The 19,768-nt window shown below is 37.5% G+C and overlaps 2 protein-coding genes and 1 long non-coding RNA gene across 3 annotated transcripts in view; 1 reads left to right on the top strand and 2 right to left on the bottom strand.

Annotated features, from left to right (window-relative positions):
• The window catches only part of lg11h17orf67 (linkage group 11 C17orf67 homolog), a 10,436-nt gene extending 2,650 nt beyond the window's left edge, over positions 1–7,786 (top strand). Inside the window, exons 2-4 of the mRNA XM_058402346.1 lie at positions 6,087–6,175; positions 6,481–6,616; positions 7,634–7,786. Of these exons, the coding sequence (XP_058258329.1) occupies positions 6,087–6,175; positions 6,481–6,597 (206 nt within the window). The 3' untranslated portion in view covers positions 6,598–6,616; positions 7,634–7,786. The remainder of the gene's footprint in view (positions 1–6,086; positions 6,176–6,480; positions 6,617–7,633) is intronic.
• LOC131361312 (uncharacterized) lies at positions 5,856–7,681 on the bottom strand. Its single transcript, XR_009206009.1, has 4 exons — positions 7,537–7,681; positions 6,783–6,834; positions 6,532–6,593; positions 5,856–6,187 (listed from the first exon to the last, which is right to left on the bottom strand). It is a non-coding gene; the product is annotated as an uncharacterized LOC131361312 (long non-coding RNA).
• Positions 7,787–8,129: 343 nt separating the features above from the next.
• Positions 8,130–12,929, bottom strand: cbx8b (chromobox homolog 8b). The gene is made up of 5 exons (XM_058402315.1): positions 12,600–12,929; positions 12,361–12,404; positions 12,096–12,161; positions 11,911–11,977; positions 8,130–11,000 (listed from the first exon to the last, which is right to left on the bottom strand). The coding sequence occupies exons 1-5, from the start codon at positions 12,666–12,668 to the stop codon at positions 10,158–10,160; spliced, it is 1,089 nt and encodes a 362-aa protein (XP_058258298.1). The 5' UTR covers positions 12,669–12,929; the 3' UTR covers positions 8,130–10,157.
• Between the last annotated feature and the right edge of the window lie 6,839 nt (positions 12,930–19,768).

The following is a 19,768-nucleotide window of genomic DNA, read 5'->3' on the forward strand; positions in this document are numbered from 1 at the left end:
CTACACACAGTTAACACACAGTTAACACACAGTTAACATACAGTCTACACACAGTTAACACACAGTTAACATACAGTCTACACACAGTTAACACACAGTTAACATACAGTCTACACACAGTTAACACACAGTTAACATACAGTCTACACACAGTTAACACACAGTTAACATACAGTCTACACACAGTCTACACACAGTTAACACACAGTTAACATACAGTCTACACACAGTCTACACACAGTTAACACACAGTTAACACACAGTTAACATACAGTCTACACACAGTTAACACACAGTTAACATACAGTCTACACACAGTTAACACACAGTTAACATACAGTCTACACACAGTCTACACACAGTCTACACACAGTTAACATACAGTCTACACACAGTTAACACACAGTTAACATACAGTCTACACACAGTCTACACACAGTCTACACACAGTTAACATACAGTCTACACACAGTCTACACACAGTTAACACACAGTTAACATACAGTCTACACACAGTTAACACACAGTTAACATACAGTTAACATACAGTCTACACACAGTCTACACACAGTTAACATACAGTTAACACACAGTTAACATACAGTCTACACATAGTCTACACACAGTTAACACACAGTTAACACACAGTTAACATACAGTCTACACACAGTCTACACACAGTTAACACACAGTTAACACACAGTTAACATACAGTCTACACACAGTCTACACACAGTCTACACACAGTTAACATACAGTCTACACACAGTCTACACACAGTTAACACACAGTTAACATACAGTCTACACACAGTCTACACACAGTTAACACACAGTTAACATACAGTCTACACACAGTCTACACACAGTCTACACACAGTTAACACACAGTTAACATACAGTCTACACACAGTTAACACACAGTTAACATACAGTCTACACACAGTCTACACACAGTTAACATACAGTCTACACACAGTCTACACACAGTTAACACACAGTTAACACACAGTTAACATACAGTCTACACATAGTCTACACACAGTTAACACACAGTTAACACACAGTTAACATACAGTCTACACACAGTCTACACACAGTTAACACACAGTTAACATACAGTCTACACACAGTCTACACACAGTTAACATACAGTCTACACACAGTTAACACACAGTTAACATACAGTCTACACACAGTTAACATACAGTTAACATACAGTCTACACACAGTTAACATACAGTTAACATACAGTCTACACACAGTTAACATACAGTTAACATACAGTCTACACACAGTTAACATACAGTTAACATACAGTCTACACACAGTCTACACACAGTTAACACACAGTTAACACACAGTTAACATACAGTCTACACACAGTCTACACACAGTTAACACACAGTTAACATACAGTCTACACACAGTTAACACACAGTTAACATACAGTTAACATACAGTCTACACACAGTCTACACACAGTTAACATACAGTCTACACACAGTCTACACACAGTTAACACACAGTTAACACACAGTCTACACACAGTCTACACACAGTTAACACACAGTTAACATACAGTCTACAGACAGTCTACACACAGTTAACACACAGTTAACATACAGTCTAAACACAGTTAACACACAGTTAACATACAGTTAACATACAGTCTACACACAGTCTACACACAGTTAACACAGTTAACACACAGTTAACATACAGTCTACACACAGTCTACACACAGTTAACACACAGTTAACATACAGTCTACACACAGTTAACACACAGTTAACATACAGTTAACATACAGTCTACACACAGTTAACACACAGTTAACATACAGTTAACATACAGTCTACACACAGTCTACACACAGTTAACACACAGTTAACATACAGTCTACACACAGTCTACACACAGTTAACACACAGTTAACATACAGTCTACACACAGTTAACACACAGTTAACATACAGTTAACATACAGTCTACACACAGTCTACACACAGTTAACATACAGTTAACACACAGTTAACATACAGTCTACACACAGTCTACACACAGTTAACACACAGTTAACACACAGTTAACATACAGTCTACACACAGTCTACACACAGTTAACACACAGTTAACATACAGTCTACACACAGTCTACACACAGTTAACACACAGTTAACATACAGTCTACACACAGTTAACACACAGTTAACATACAGTTAACATACAGTCTACACACAGTCTACACACAGTCTACACACAGTTAACACACAGTTAACACACAGTTAACATACAGTCTACACACAGTCTACACACAGTTAACACACAGTTAACACACAGTTAACATACAGTCTACACACAGTCTACACACAGTTAACACACAGTTAACATACAGTCTACACACAGTTAACACACAGTTAACATACAGTTAACATACAGTCTACACACAGTCTACACACAGTTAACATACAGTTAACACACAGTTAACATACAGTCTACACACAGTCTACACACAGTTAACACACAGTTAACACACAGTTAACATACAGTCTACACACAGTCTACACACAGTTAACACACAGTTAACATACAGTCTACACACAGTCTACACACAGTTAACACACAGTTAACATACAGTCTACACACAGTTAACACACAGTTAACATACAGTTAACATACAGTCTACACACAGTCTACACACAGTCTACACACAGTTAACACACAGTTAACACACAGTTAACATACAGTCTACACACAGTCTACACACAGTTAACACAGTTAACACACAGTTAACATACAGTCTACACACAGTCTACACACAGTTAACACACAGTTAACACAGTTAACATACAGTCTACACACAGTCTACACACAGTTAACACACAGTTAACATACAGTCTACATACAGTTAACACACAGTTAACACACAGTTAACATACAGTCTACACACAGTTAACACACAGTTAACATACAGTCTACACACAGTTAACATACAGTCTACACACAGTTAACACACAGTTAACATACAGTCTACACACAGTCTACACACAGTTAACACACAGTTAACATACAGTTAACACACAGTTAACACACAGTCTACATACAGTCTACACACAGTTAACACACAGTTAACATACAGTCTACACACAGTTAACACACAGTTAACATACAGTCTACACACAGTCTACACACAGTTAACACACAGTTAACATACAGTCTACACACAGTTAACACACAGTTAACAAACAGTTAACATACAGTCTACACACAGTTAACACACAGTTAACATACAGTCTACACACAGTTAACATACAGTCTACACACAGTCTACACACAGTTAACACAGTTAACATACAGTCTACACACAGTTAACACACAGTTAACATACAGACTACACACAGTTAACACACAGTTAACATACAGTCTACACACAGTTAACACACAGTCTACACACAGTTAACACACAGTTAACATACAGTCTACACACAGTCTACACACAGTTAACATACAGACTACACACAGTCTACACACAGTTTACTCACAGTTTACTCACAGTTTACACACAGTTAACACAGTTTACACACAGTTAACATACAGTCTACACACAGTTTACACACAGTTTACTCACAGTTTACACACAGTTAACACACAGTTTACACACAGTTAACACACAGTTAACACACAGTTAACATACAGTCTACACACAGTTTACACACAGTTTACTCACAGTTAACACACAGTTTACACACAGTTAACACACAGTTTACACACAGTTTACACACAGTTAACATACAGCTTACACACAGTTAACATATAGTCTACACACAGTCTACACACAGTTAACACACAGTTTACACACAGTTAACACACAGTTTACACACAGTTTACACACAGTTAACACACAGTTTACACACAGTTTACTCACAGTTAACACACAGTTTACACACAGTTAACACACAGTTTACACACAGTTTACACACAGTTAACATACAGCTTACACACAGTTAACATATAGTCTACACACAGTCTACACACAGTTAACACACAGTTTACACACAGTTAACACACAGTTAACATACAGTTAACACACAGTTTACACACAGTTAACACACAGTTTACACACAGTTTACACACAGTTAACATACAGTTTACACACAGTTAACACAGTTTACACACAGTTAACACAGTTTACACACAGTTAACACACAGTTAACACACAGTTAACATACAGTCTACACACAGTTAACACACAGTTTACACACAGTTAACACACAGTTAACATACAGTTAACACACAGTTTACACACAGTTAACACACAGTTTACACACAGTTAACATACAGTTTACACACAGTTAACACACAGTTAACACACAGTCTACACACAGTTAACACACAGTCTACACACAGTCTACACACAGTTAACACACAGTCTACACACAGTTAACACACAGTTTACACACAGTCTACACACAGTTAACACACAGTCTACACACAGTTAACACACAGTTAACACACAGTTTACACACAGTTAACACACAGTCTACACACAGTCTACACACAGTTAACACACAGTCTACACACAGTTAACACACAGTCTACACACAGTCTACACACAGTTTACACACAGTTTACACACAGTTAACATACAGACTACACACAGTCTACACACAGTTAACATACAGACTACACACAGTTTACACACAGTTTACACACAGTTAACACACAGTTAACATACAGTCTACACACAGTTAACACACAGTTTACACACAGTTAACACACAGTTAACACAGTTAACACACAGTTTACACACAGTTAACACACAATTTACACACAGTTAACATACAGTTAACACACAGTTTACACACGGTTTACACACAGTTAACACACAGTTTACACACAGTTAACACAGTTTACACACAGTTAACACACAGTTTACACACAATTTACACACAGTTAACATACAGTTAACACACAGTTTACACACAGTTTACACACAGTTTACACACAGTTTACACACAGTTAACATAGTTTACACACAGTTAACACAGTTTACACACAGTTAACACAGTTTACACACAGTTAACATACAGTTTACACACAGTTAACATACAGTTTACACACAGTTAACACAGTTTACACACAGTTAACATACAGTTTACACACAGTTTACACACAGTTAACATACAGTCTACACACAGTTTACACACAGTTTACTCACAGTTTACACACAGTTAACACACAGTTTACACACAGTTAACACACAGTTAACACACAGTTAACATACAGTCTACACACAGTTTACACACAGTTTACTCACAGTTAACACACAGTTTACACACAGTTAACACACAGTTTACACACAGTTTACACACAGTTAACATACAGCTTACACACAGTTAACATATAGTCTACACACAGTCTACACACAGTTAACACACAGTTTACACACAGTTAACACACAGTTAACATACAGTTAACACACAGTTTACACACAGTTAACACACAGTTTACACACAGTTTACACACAGTTAACATACAGTTTACACACAGTTAACACAGTTTACACACAGTTAACACAGTTTACACACAGTTAACACACAGTTAACACACAGTTAACATACAGTCTACACACAGTTAACACACAGTTTACACACAGTTAACACACAGTTAACATACAGTTAACACACAGTTTACACACAGTTAACACACAGTTTACACACAGTTAACATACAGTTTACACACAGTTAACACACAGTTAACACACAGTCTACACACAGTTAACACACAGTCTACACACAGTCTACACACAGTTAACACACAGTCTACACACAGTTAACACACAGTTTACACACAGTCTACACACAGTTAACACACAGTCTACACACAGTTAACACACAGTTAACACACAGTTTACACACAGTTAACACACAGTCTACACACAGTCTACACACAGTTAACACACAGTCTACACACAGTTAACACACAGTCTACACACAGTCTACACACAGTTTACACACAGTTTACACACAGTTAACATACAGTCTACACACAGTTAACTGACACGGAAACCTTCTCATCTCACACAGAAGCTAATCCTGTGGTGAAGGAAAGCTTCGCTAAACAACTTCTCCGCAGTAAGAGACAGAAGCCTGGTTATCCTGATGAGCCCATGAGGGTAGGAGAAGAGCTACACACACACACACACACACACACACTCATTAGATTCCATATTCATTTGCTACATGACAATAATGTAACTGAATGTGTTTCTGTATATAAATGTATTTATACCTTCTTACTACTCTCTCTTGCTCCCTCTCTCTCTCTCTCTGTCTCTCTCTCTTTCTCTCTCGCTCTCTCTCTCTCTTTCTACTCTCTATCTGTCTCTGCCCCCCTCTCTCTGTCTCTCTCTCTCTCTGTCTCTCTCTCTCTCTCTCTCTCGCTCTCTCTCTTTCTCACTCTCTCTTTCTCTCTCTGTAGGAACACATGTTGTACTTGCAGCAGTTGGAGCTGAGAGCTCGTGAGACAAACCTTGAAAATTGGTTGAATCCTCATTGTGCTCCTCGCTGTAACCGTAACTATGGTTACCCCATCTAACCATCCAACATCCATGAAGGTACACAAAACAACAACAACAACAAATCAACATGTAACAGTAACCAGTGAGCAAGAAAACAGTAACTGAGTGTTCATATTTTTCTCACATTTCTCATTATATAAAGAGAGATTTTCTCACAAATTTGTTATGACACTGTAAAGAAGGGACAAATTCAAACTCTCACCTCGAACGAGTCCTGGGTGGAGTGTGTGGGTCGACATTTCTTCAGCTCCCAACTACAATTAGAGGGGAGAAAAAAGTGTGATTTCTTCTCCTGACGCCCACAAATGTCCATGTTAGACTTAGACTTGGAGTTAGTGCTGTAATATTAACTGGTATACATTTGTACAAATCAGTGTGGCACCATCATCATCTAAGTTCACAGTTCCCTGAGGTGTCTAGAACTGGACCACATAGTTCCTTAAATCAGGTTTTGAGGTTGGAGATTATTTGAGAAATGAGTGAGTTTTGCCCTGACATGAGGTGGACCTGATTCGGGCTCACGTGAGAGCTCTGGAATTTGGCTTCAAACGAGAATTTTAAAACTTCTAAAAGTTCTAGAGGTTTACCCAAGAATTCTAGAGTCCAGGTTCTCCACAGAACAGTAAAGAATCCAAATAAATACATTATTTGTTCTTCAATCAGTTAACTGGTAGCATTGAACTGAGCGCGTGCGCGCCTTTTTTTCTGTCTCACTGCTGCCCCCTATCACTGCCCTTAACACCGAGGATCTCATTTAAAAACACTTTCAGGGTTAAACACTTTTACACACCGCCATTATTTCTAGCTTTACTGTTAGAAGTCCTAAATTGTTTTTTTCTCTCCATTTCTAACGACACTTCCGGTCACAGGGTCCTCATCAGATTCTCCTCAGCATTTCTGAGTTTTAATCATTAGACACGTCTTTGATTTTCACCCTTCAGTCTTCAAACTCTTACCAAAGTGATGTTTTTATTTTTTCGGAAATATTCCTGTTAGCATGTATAAAAGTCTCGTGCTCATTGATACACAAACCATGCCCATTTCTATCAACAGGATGAAGCCATGAAGATAAAGATGATGAAGATGACGCCGAGCTTTGACAATGTAGGAAGTAAACAGGAAATAAGAGACTTGCGAAGGAAAAATGTGGCTGTTTATCTTATAAAGCATCAGATACTGAAAACAATTCTGTCCTTCTGTAGATGAATGCATTTAGAGATTAGAATGAATTTCAGCTTTTTCTAGAATAAACACTTGCTTTGCATTTGTGTGTGTGTGTGTGTGTGTTTTCTGCTTTTATAATTCCTATAACATAAACTGCAGGACAATCATTTAGCTCAGTAAAGTGACGTCACTGGATTGTATAAATGAAACAACCTCGAGCACACTCAGGATCAGAGCTCTGTTAAATCTCTAAACAGAAGACTCTTTATTCTTTCTTTTTTTATTCACCAATATTACGATTACCTCTGTTCCAAACATCCCTGTGTTCACCGTGTCCTTCAAAAACAACAACAACAAATGATGTATAATAATCCATTTTTAATGATTTCCTCTTGAACATGAACGCAGTGTAGCATCACGCGCTGAGTGACCGGAAACAGATCAGCGCGCGTGGCGAGTGCAAACCTTTACTCTTTAATCACACACACTGCAGTGAAGCTCCTGGACATTTCTCTGGACTCGACTTTAATCCGTGTTCTTGGGATTTTGTCAGATTTTTATTATCAGTTTGTTTTATTGTTCGTGATTTCGCTTTCCGCTCGGTTTATTTGTGTTTACAGGATTTATTGTGCGCACGTGACAACGCGCTCTGATTTAATGGATTTAATTAGAATTAAATGAATAATGATAAGAAGAAAAAGAAATAATCAAAGTTGCCGGAGCGATCAGGTGAAAAGTTCCTGAAACAAATAATGCGAGGACAAAAAATACCCCTCCAGAATCATTAACAGGCTGAAGAAAAGTCAAAATATTAAGAGAAATATGATGCTATGACTATGTGTTTTTTTCTCTGAATAAAATGCTAAATAGTTAAAAGGAAATGATTAGGAATTTATATCAATGCCACTGGTTTTCATCTGCAGAGAAATGCGCATTTAACAGGATGCTTAGTGCAAAAACAGAGCAAGAGTAAATTCTGATGAGTAAGTCTTCATCTTATACACTGGAAAATATGTCAGGTGATAGATAAATAAATAAATAAATAAATAAGACGTCATTTGACGCACAAAATCCGCATCGGTTCATATATATCTATATAATGTAATATCATCCTCCTCTCTCTCTCTCTACACGTATGATGTCCGCACAAAAATAATTTCGAACATGTAGAACATTGACACGGTTCTAATTTGCGCAAAAAAGGCAAGGATGACAATTTAACTAATTAATCCTCTTCTTCTTTTTCTCTTTTCCTCACTTTGTCAAGCGAACCTGAGGGGTTTAAAAGGAGGCAAAAATAAAGCAGAAAGAAACAAACGAGCAAAAACAAATAATAATAATGATAATAATAAGAAGAAGAAATGCGCGGCGCGTGACGTCACAGTGCTCGAGTCGGCACGGTTCAGTGCGCGTGCTTACATTTCAGAGTCTGACGTTTTGTGCTAAATGTGAAGAAAGCAAATTATCAGAGCCATGGCAGGCAAATGTACTGAGCATTCATCTATAAATAATATATCAATTTTATATTCAATTCAGACTTCAGAAAATCAACCTTTAAGGTTCAAAATAAAGCAATAACTCAGTGTTCATAAATTTCCAAGACACCAACCACACACATTAACAGCGTTATATATATTTAGTATATGATTTGTGGTTTTAAAAAAAAGTTTGTCTTTTTTTTTCCTTACAAGAAAAAGTCTGCAGGAGCCAAAACATACATCTATACACATCTATAACCCCAGACACAGCCTCAGCTCCCAGCTGAAAGCTTTCCTAGTGCATGCAAACTTCTGGTCAGATCCCATCTCCATCACGGTTCAGTGTTTAACACAGAAAATGGAATAAAATGTTCATATCGTGATATCCTCATATACAGCATGAGGTGATGAGAAACAAATACTTAGTGCTTGTGAATTGAATACAGGCTTTAAAAACAGAGCAGGCTGTGAGAGTTTCACAGGAAAAATAAAAAAAAACAAAAGAACCATTTTTGGTTTCCTTTCCTTTTGTGCTGTTGTCAGAAAGAACAATCAAAACCATTTTCTGCCTTAAGAACCAATGAGAAGCATCCAAAAACATCCGGAAGATTTTCAGGGAATCAGAAATGGTTCTTGTGTCACTTCACCCTATGAAACCTGACGTCTTTATTTTTAAATGTTCATTGCAATAACATTATCACCGTTCACAATATTATTACAATTAGGATTAGTGTTTAATAACGATACTAGTGAAAATATTCCCCGGAATATTCCGGAATACGGTTCATGAGTCATGGTCCTGGGAAGAGAGTTTATTATTTATTGTCCTGTGCTCCTGCTTTGTTCTGTCATGTCCATGATAACGATAGTGTGGAACATTGCAATATATCCACAGAAGAGTGTGTCTGACCATGGAGAGCGTAACAGGAACCGAATCATCTCTTGTCTTTAAAGAAGCCTTTGTCTGTGTCACTCTCTTTGATGGTGACGGTTAAAAAGTTTGTAGTCACGTCTGTGATCGTGACCTTCTCCACGGTGCCGAAGCAGGGTTTCCACAAGTCCTCGTCCTCCTCCTGTTCCACTTCCACCTCTGGTTCTCCAAGGATCCGTGCCATGGGGATCTTGGCAATGAGTGACGGCTGGTGATGATGATGATGATGATGATGTGGATGATGATGATGATGATGATGATGTTTTATGGCCGACATGTCTCCGTGTTTGAATGCTCCGTGATGTCTGAGGTGTTTAAGGCACTTGCGGTGAAAATGACTGGTGGAGAGCTCTCGAGTCCTGCACTCCTCACTCGTTTTGGTCCATTCCATCGTCTGGCGAGAAAACAGGAGAGGGTTCTGACGCTTCGGTGACCTTGTGCTCAGAGCATCCTCGTCGTCCTCACCCAGTTCCAGACGCGCCATTTTGGATGGGATGCCCGACATGGACTCGTCCATCTTGCTCTTTTCAGAGTGCAGGACACTCGAGTAGCCCTCTCTGAACAGCTTGGGCTTGCGACCACGTTTTTTAGGGATGTGTCCCATCCTGTCTGATTCGACTCTCGGGGACAGAAGGGAACGATGATCTCGAGTCGGTTCCTGGTGAGTGGGTCGGACACTTTCGCCCCGGTTCACTGTACTGGGAGGGAAGATGGTTGGGACGACACTACGGAGCCCCTCTCTGGCCCTCGGGGTCACCAGAGGCTCAGGGTTGGGGTAGTTAATGCGAATGCTGCGTGAAGATTCGCCACGGAACTCATAGGACCTGGCTTTAGCTTTGGCCTGAGCCTAGAGAAAGACAAGTAGCTACTGGTCATATATTTACAGGCAATTTCAAAACAAGATGTATGAACATCATAAACATTTAATCTGCTTTCTCTGTACTTTAAAAAGGTTCTCTAAGGTTCTCGATACCACACTGAACTCTCCACAGCGTGACCCGGGGGTGCTACCCTTATCGTTTGTGCCTTTATTATCTTTCTTTCTGTTGCTTTTAAAAAGGATCTAAAATACAGAAATAAATAATTCACTTAGAGCCAAGCTTCAAATGTACAACACATGCAGCTTTCCAACTACACAATGGTACAAAACAGGTACCAAATCAGCAACAAGGAGAAGTACAGTTAGTACAGTTTTTTTCTGAGAGTATATAATGGAGAACCTTCGTGTAAACTGTAAACACTTGTGATGGGAAAATGATACAAAATTATCATAAAGAAAATGGTTAAAACATCAATGGTGGATATAAAGTTGATGTTGTAGTGAGGTTCTCAGATCAAAAAGGTACCTTTTGTACCATTACTTGCTGTGTGTTTAAAGGGATTGTGGTCAAATCTACACAATAAAGGTGCAATATGTGACAGAAAAGCAGCTCATTCTGAGTGTACCAGGAAGAACCTTCCATGTGATGTAAGAGTTTAGGACCGGGAAATTATACATCATTGTGACACCAAGATTTTTTTTTTCTTTTCTTCCAGGAACCCCAATAAGGGTTCTTCTTCAAGAAAGGTTCCTTCCTTGCACCTTTATTTCCTGCTATCATGCCTTCATGATGTCTTTACAGCAATAAAGCTACAATAATAATAATAATAATAATAATAATAATAATAATAATAATAATAATAATAATGATTTATGATAAATAATGGCCATGTGCAGACACACTGAAGGCTTCATCAGGTCTCGGTTCCTTCTGTACCTTCATCAGGAAGGTCTTGAGTTTCGGTCCTCTCTTCTTGGGCCCGAACAGTTCCCTTTCACGCTCCCTGGACAAAGTAAGTAAGTCAATAAATAAATAAATAAATAAATAAGCCATGCCCGGTTGAGAGCCAACATAGCGCGTGCATTTTTATTATTCCACAGCCTTGCATTAATTTTTTTTACCTTTCCTCAAAAGCCGCAAAGAGACGAGAGTCCAGAATGTTTTCTTCCGGTTCCCAGGTGCTGTACCTGTGAGAAACATGGGGATGTGTTCTTTTAATTAGCCTGCTGCGGTGTGTGTGTGTGTGTGTGTGTGTGTGTGTTTTGCATGCATGTGCGCCGCTCGAGCTGGTTCTGGTTTGACAGCCAGCCATCGTCGGCATCTTAAAACACATCCTCTAAAATCTACAGAGAGATCGCCATGTCCACCATGCTGTTAAATACTCACTTCTGTGACCAACCTTTCCACTTGACCAGATACTCCATCCGACCCTGTGCCATCACACATGCAAGAAAAGAAAGACATTTATTTCTGATTAGCTCCGAGCTTGCAGCAGCAGCAGCAGCAGCCCTGGCGGTGTTGGCTGTTGGTGGAGGCTCTAATGCCAATAACACGTTCACACACGCATGCATTCAGGAAGGCATTTTTAAACAATGGCACATTTTAATCGGAAATACAACACGCACTCTTCTGATCCGCCGCTTGATGATGGATTCGGCGGCGAAGACTCTTTCTCCGACAGCAGACAGCTCCATGTTTTTCTCCCCGTTAGCTTTAGCCGCGCCAGGCGAGCCCAAGCGAGTCCGCCTGCTGCTGTCTTCTCCTCTCTCTCTCTCTCTCTTTCTCTCTCGGGCGTTTCGATGCCTAGAAGAGTCGGTTCTCCTAGCCTAGGCACAGACAACCGAGAGTCGACTCCTCCAAAGCTTTGGAATCGGTTCTGTTCAATTTTAATTCTGTAGCGCTTTTAAAAGTAGACACTGCAATAAAGCGTGTTTACTTACAAAAATATATAAAGTCATTCATACTGATAAAATTTTACAGTCATCCCTAATAAGCGAGATGGTGAGATATGAGGAGGAAACGTTGAGAGGAATCATCCTCATCTGGGTTACACCAGAGAGTGTGATTATAGTAATTATTAATCATATAATTATGATTAAAATTAATCAGGTATAACCATTAATCTTCTATAACTTTGTACAAAAAGTACAACTCTGTAATCAGGATCATCATTCAAGTTTTAACATGAAGTCTATTTTGTTTAAATCATCACCTGTTTACTGCTGGGGCAGAATGTAGGAGGTTACCACAAGTTAAATTGTAAATGTAAAAAAGGTGTGGTGGTGAGATGGTCTCACAGCTCCAGGATCTGTAGAGCTCAGGTTATTGTTTTTGTGCGTGTTCCCCGCTTTGTTAGTTACCTGCAGGTTCTCTGGTTCCCTCCCACCTTCCAGTTGCTGAACTGGTCACATTAAACTGCCCCTAGGTGTGAATAAGTGCATGAACTCCTCCCGGGTTTATTCCAGCTGCTCAGTGTTCCTGGGATATTCATGATGATAAATTACAATAAAACAATGTCAAAATGTTAAGGCATCGTAAAGGAGCAGCCAGAACAAATGCAAAGAGAACATTTGTCTGGCAAATTAACCAAAGCACTTACACAGAGACAAGAGACAGGAATTTGCATATATAAGTTCCAAGATCATCTTGGTGAATAGAAAGAGAGAGAGAGAGAGAGAGAGAGAGAGAGAGAGAGAGAGAGGGAGGAGCAGCTGCTGGTCATACTGCTCAGGATTGCAGTGAACCCTAGTTAATTAAGTTTACAAACTGTTTCACACCAAGAGGTGATTCATTTCAACCAGTCCACCATCCACCTACTGGGAGGTGAGAGGAAACCAGAGAACACAAGAAACTCCTCACAGAGAGAAACCACAAAGGTCAGCATCAAATAGGAGTAAGCTGAGCTTACCACAGAGCACAAACCTAGCATTTGTTTAGCAAATAAGCCTATTCACTGGAACAAAAAAAGGACGTGTGAACATGGGAAAAAGAATTTGCATATTTAATGCAGAGTTCATCTGAGTAAACACTGACCTGCCAATCTGTGACCCTTGAAACACAATCAAATGTCTATATGGAGTAGGAAATCTGGTGTAACAGCTCCCATGAATTTAGATTTTAAGATTTACAAATTGCATTAATAATAAAATAGGTATTCAAATAGAAAAAAAATACTTATAGAGGAATGTGTAAAGTAGAACCAGGAGCTGTCTGGAATCTAACAAGCCATAAAAACTTACTTTTAATTTAATCTCTGTAGAGCCACATGGATTCGAGAAAAAGCGACTGAGTCGAATCGGGAATCGGTTCTCGCAAACGAATTGAGTGATCTCCAACAACTGGAATCAGAATCGGAAGGAATCGACTCTGGAATCGAACAGCTCTCTTCGAGACGCTTTCAGAATTCCAGGCAGCCCATAATAGTCGGCCAGTGCACACACACACACACACACACACACAGAGAGAGAGAGAGAGAGAGAGAGAGAGAGAGAGACGTCATCACGTTCAGGCGGAACCATTTTAAAGGCGATTCATTGGTTCTACTGTTGCTACGCGCCCAGAGGTTACTCAGTGAAGAAGAAGCAGAAGAAGAAGAAGAAGGGGAAGAAATGCAGATTTATTCTCAGTGCACGAGGACAGTGAGATTAATAATAAATGCATCTTAAATGGTCATGATATTCTATTTAAGCAAACGATTTCTTCTGTTGTGATCAGAACACAGTCACAGGCTACAAACACATCATACTCCCATACAGAAACCTAATAAAGATGACAGAATGGAAAACTAGGCAGTAGAACAGCTATTTTAGAACAATGCTATACCCTAGCTGATTCTTGAAAGGACTGATATGAGCTAATAATTCTTTGTGTCTCAGTAAAAACATAATTTCTCATCATAAATAATTTTCCACATTATTTAAATAATCAGTCAGTAATCTGAAGCACCAGAAGAACCACACACTGGATGGAGAATCTTCTCTTAGGAGTAGGGAAGATGGTTTATTTGGTTTGGGAAGGTAGAGAACCTTTGTTGTCATCTATAAAAGTATATTTTTCTTCAATATGGACGGTTTCATTGCTGCAATGTTTTTTCCCCATTGTTATATATTTTTTATTTGATTGCAATAGATTGGAGAAACTGGTTAAGTTAGGCGGCATGTGCTACCTCACTGGATGAAAAAAAAAATTCTAAATGCACAAATGAAATATTTATACTGATCCGCAGTAACCCATTTAACGCGTTTAGATTGACCTGTAAATTATTTAATTAACCCCTTGTTAGCTCAGTGCACGTGACGCGCTATTAAACCCGACTGATTTAAGGCCTAAAGCTGTGCATTAATACTCCCAGAGTGCCCGGTGTCTCGTGAACACGGGATTATTACAGAAATGCAGAAATCTAAGAGTTCAGGTCGTGTTTGTTTGCGTTATTGTGTAGGATGCGCGTGCTTAACGAGCTAAAAAAAAAGAAAAGACGTGGACCATTTAAAGATTTAGAAATGTTTATTTAGAAAAGTTTATTTCAGCTAGCATTCTATTTGGTCATTAAGATTAAACAAAAAAAGAAAAAAAAGAGGAAAAAACCTACATATTTCACACGAATGCTAACATTAATTAATATTTAAAACAAAATTCACCAAGTCAGTCCAAGTCAATAATCACCTATTACTATTATGACTATTACTACACTCTTACTACACTACAACTACACTATAACTACACTACAACTACACTATAACTACACTATAACTACACCAACACTGGATATTTAACGGGGAATTTCTATGAATACATTTACATGAAAAAAAAACCCTAGGCCTACTAATAGCTTCATAACATGAAAACGTTTTTATGGTCAAAATTAATGTTAATACTCAGTAAGAAGTTTTATGTGAGGCAGAAACAAATCTAAATAGTGTCCTAACAACCTAATGTTAAAAAATATTTACATTGTTCTTTATGCTGTATTTAAATATAAATAAATAAATAAATAAATAAATAAATAAATAAATAAATAAATAAATAAATAAATAATCACAGCTATTTGTTTGTGTGTGTGTGTGTGTGTGTTTGTGTGTGTACGAGGTTAAATAATGGGTTGATTTTGGGACCGGAAACACTTGAATCACAGCAGATTTCACTGCAATAACGCAACATTTAACACTTTAAGCTGATTGTGGAACGTGCTTTTTTAAATAAATAATGATTAATGTTCAGATCGATACAGACCTGCTGTGTTCAACTCAGCTCAGAAAATCATCAAATTCAGATGAATTTAATATTCAACAACTTGTAACTTTACTCTACAGTGTTTATTATTACAAATGACAAGTGATAAAACTTATACAAATTACAGTGATAGAGATCAGAACTCATCACTTCATTCCTGTTGTAGCGATCTAAAATAATTCTAAAAATAAACCAGCAGTGATATAAATTTTTATTAAATGTTATTTAACGGATAAAAACTAGATGCAGCTCAAAATATTAAATAAAACAATTAAATGTTCACAACCCGTGTTTAACCTCGTAATTACCTCGAATTATATTAATATTAATACGAATATTAAATTGTTTGCTAAAATTAAACAGAATTATATATTTAATTATACATTCAGATATTCGGCGTTAATTTAGCGAACATTAATGCATTAAATAAAAACAGTCTGTTATTTCTTCTTCTTCTTCTTCTTCTTCTTCTTCTTCTTCTTCTTCTTCTTCTTATTATTATTATTATTATTATTGCATACTCAGATGAATCAGGTGAGATATTAAAATACAGTGTCCTGTCTCTTTATTAAAAAAAAAAAAAAAAAAATAAATAAATAAATAAATAATAATAATAATAATAATAATAATAATAATAATTAAAGTGACGTTTGACGTGAGATTAAATCAAAGCCGTGATTGGTCTCCTGGGTCCAGCGCGGGCTCCGAGCTGGAAGAAGGTGATTGGATGGCGCATTTCCGGGCGCAGAAGCTCGCGCGCGTAGCAACAGCAAACATTCCGGAAGCGAGCAGAACCGCAAAGCGAGCTCTATAATTAGGCTCGTCAGGGGTAGATGTGTGCTCCTTTCGAGTTTTCGGTTGGGTTAACTGGCAGATATTAGAAAATAAATCGTTCGAAGCTGAATATCCGGCTCAGAGGAGTGATCATGAGGATGGTTTAATTATTCGGGAAGAAAAATGACATCCATAATTATGTGAATATAGCATTCATGGATTAAAAAAAAAAAAATTAAAAAATGATTTAACCTTATTATTGGGTAAAGGATATTTTGTCCTGAATTAACACTCGTGGTGTTTATAAGAAAATAAGAAAAGAAAAAAATATAAAGCAAGTGTTAATTCAGGGCTGAGGTTTATTTGACGTAATGCCTTTTTTTCTGAAGAAGAAAAAGCTCCGTGTAATTGCATCTTATTATTTTATTTTTAGGAAAGCTGTGATCTGTCCCAACCCCAATGTGGGTGAGGTTTCTTAAAGAGGAACTGATACATCTGAACAAATAGTTCCCACTCCGCTTCACACCCAAACTGAGCTAATGTGTGATTAATAATAATAATAATGATAAGAAGAATAACATCAACAATGACAGAGCTAATATTGCATAGACTACACTTTCTATTCCTTTTGTACCTCCAGTGAGCATGTTTTCTATAGGAAAGGGAACGTAGTGTTGCTGTAAAAGTTATTTGAGTTGTACTTTTATTCAGTGACGTTTATAAACACTTTAAACACATTTTCCGGGCAAAGATAAACACTAAAGATACACAAAATAGGACCACAATATACAAGTGAAGGTTTAGAGTTTAGTTTCTGTAAGAGTGAAGGGGTTTGCGTTCGAAAAGAGTTAATTTTAAACACAAAATCCAGTCCTAACTACATTTATCTCATTTCGCTCTATAGTTAGACAGCATTTTAAGGCATGATGATGAGCATTAAATAAATAAATAAATAAATAAAATCCCCCAGCGTAGAGCTCATGTCACCTTGACTAATGACCTCACAGGTAAACTCATTAGTCTAATGATATGAATGAGATGAACACCTGCCCCAGTGCTTAATGAAGTGGTGATTAGTGTGTTATGCTAATGAAACAACAACAGTACTACTGAAATTTGCGTTGGAGTCCTAACTCGTGCACTTTTCATTCTGTTTATTCTTTTCTGATACGAAATGAAACAATTGCACGAGCTGTGTTTTATTCTAACCTCAAAACCAGACACTGATGAAGTGTGAGAAAAAAGGGCTGTCTGAAGCTCGTGCTCATCGCTCATTTCCTTCTCTCTCTCTCTCTCTCTCTCTCTCTCCCACACACACACACACACACACACACACACACACAGTCATAACGTGAGCTCTGCGGTTTCGGTTGAAATATAAAATGGCTTCCGTCTTGTTTTAATATGCCAGTAACCAACATGCAAGAGGAAGAGTTTTCTTTTAACCCATTCGAAACGTTTGTGGTTCTTGGTCTTTTTTTCTTCTTCTTTTCTTTCTCTTCCCATGAAAATCAAACGAGAGAGTCGACATGGCAACTATGTTGCGCTAGAAACTAATAAAACTTTTTAAACATTTTCTAATTTGTTTTTAGCATGTGCGCTTTTTATTTTAATTTATCTATTTATTCTTAGTCGTTTCACCAGATATTAAAAAGTATCGAAAAGAGTCGAAAGCAGCTCCAGGATCAAATATAATATAGTGAAATACTTACTGAAAGCTCCTGTATTTATAATCCAAAAACACTTAATAATCCTAATGAACCCTTTTATTATTAATGCGCATATTCAAATCGGACGCTCACTCAACTATATATAGTTACTATATACTACATAGACCTTATATCGTAGCCAGATCATAATTTACAATTTACATTTAATTAAGAAATGTGAATTTAAAGGTGTGAATATATAATTGTAAATGTATAGAAACGAGTGTGTATATGTATAGATGTCTGCAGAGCTGCTTCGGCTGGTTTCAGGGTTGAAGGTTCATTATTTTTGCGCATCAATTGTGATTTTTTGTTAGAAAGAAAGTGGGTGTGTTAATACTCCAATTACACAATATTACTCCAGATGTCTAGATGTTTATCTCCTCTGTTGCTTAAATTCAGGACGTTCAATCACTAATGGTGTTTTTTTTCACCCAACTTCAAGTGAAATTCTCATTATTTTACAGCTGTAAAAAATACAGCAATGGAGTGGAGAGTTAATAACAATTTCCATTAATTTCCACTCATTAACCAAACTTACTGACTGATCAGAAGCTGGGTTTAGTTTTTACAGTTCAGTTTCAGTCACTGGGAGGTTTACAGCCAACACGTTATAACACAGGATCTGAGAGGGTTTTTTTGTACATTTATGACTACATTTCCATGTGTGATCAGTGTGTGTTCATGTAGCTTGTCTAGGCCTTTATACATTTATATAATGAAAATGTATAGAATTAAACACATAGACTTCCAGCTGATTTGATAATTCTGTTGATTTTATATTTTGATTATGATTTTGATTTTATTCAGTATATAATTGCGCTAAAGAGTTTAGGCTTTAAAGGTACAATAGTCTGTTTTTATTTTAACAAACAAACTGTAGGATATGTAGAACACAATACAAACACAAACAAGCCCGAGTTCAGCCTAAACAAAAGTGTATTAATTCACTCAAAAACATGTTTGGAAAACTGAGATCAGCTCCAGAAAGTTTGTTTGTGTTTGTATGTTTGTTGGTGTTTTGATGTTTACTTGTGTTTGTGTTTGGATATTTGTATTTTGATGTTTCTTTGTGTTTGTAT

The sequence above is a fragment of the Hemibagrus wyckioides genome, linkage group LG11 (genome assembly GCF_019097595.1).
Source record: "Hemibagrus wyckioides isolate EC202008001 linkage group LG11, SWU_Hwy_1.0, whole genome shotgun sequence".
NCBI lineage: Eukaryota > Metazoa > Chordata > Actinopteri > Siluriformes > Bagridae > Hemibagrus > Hemibagrus wyckioides.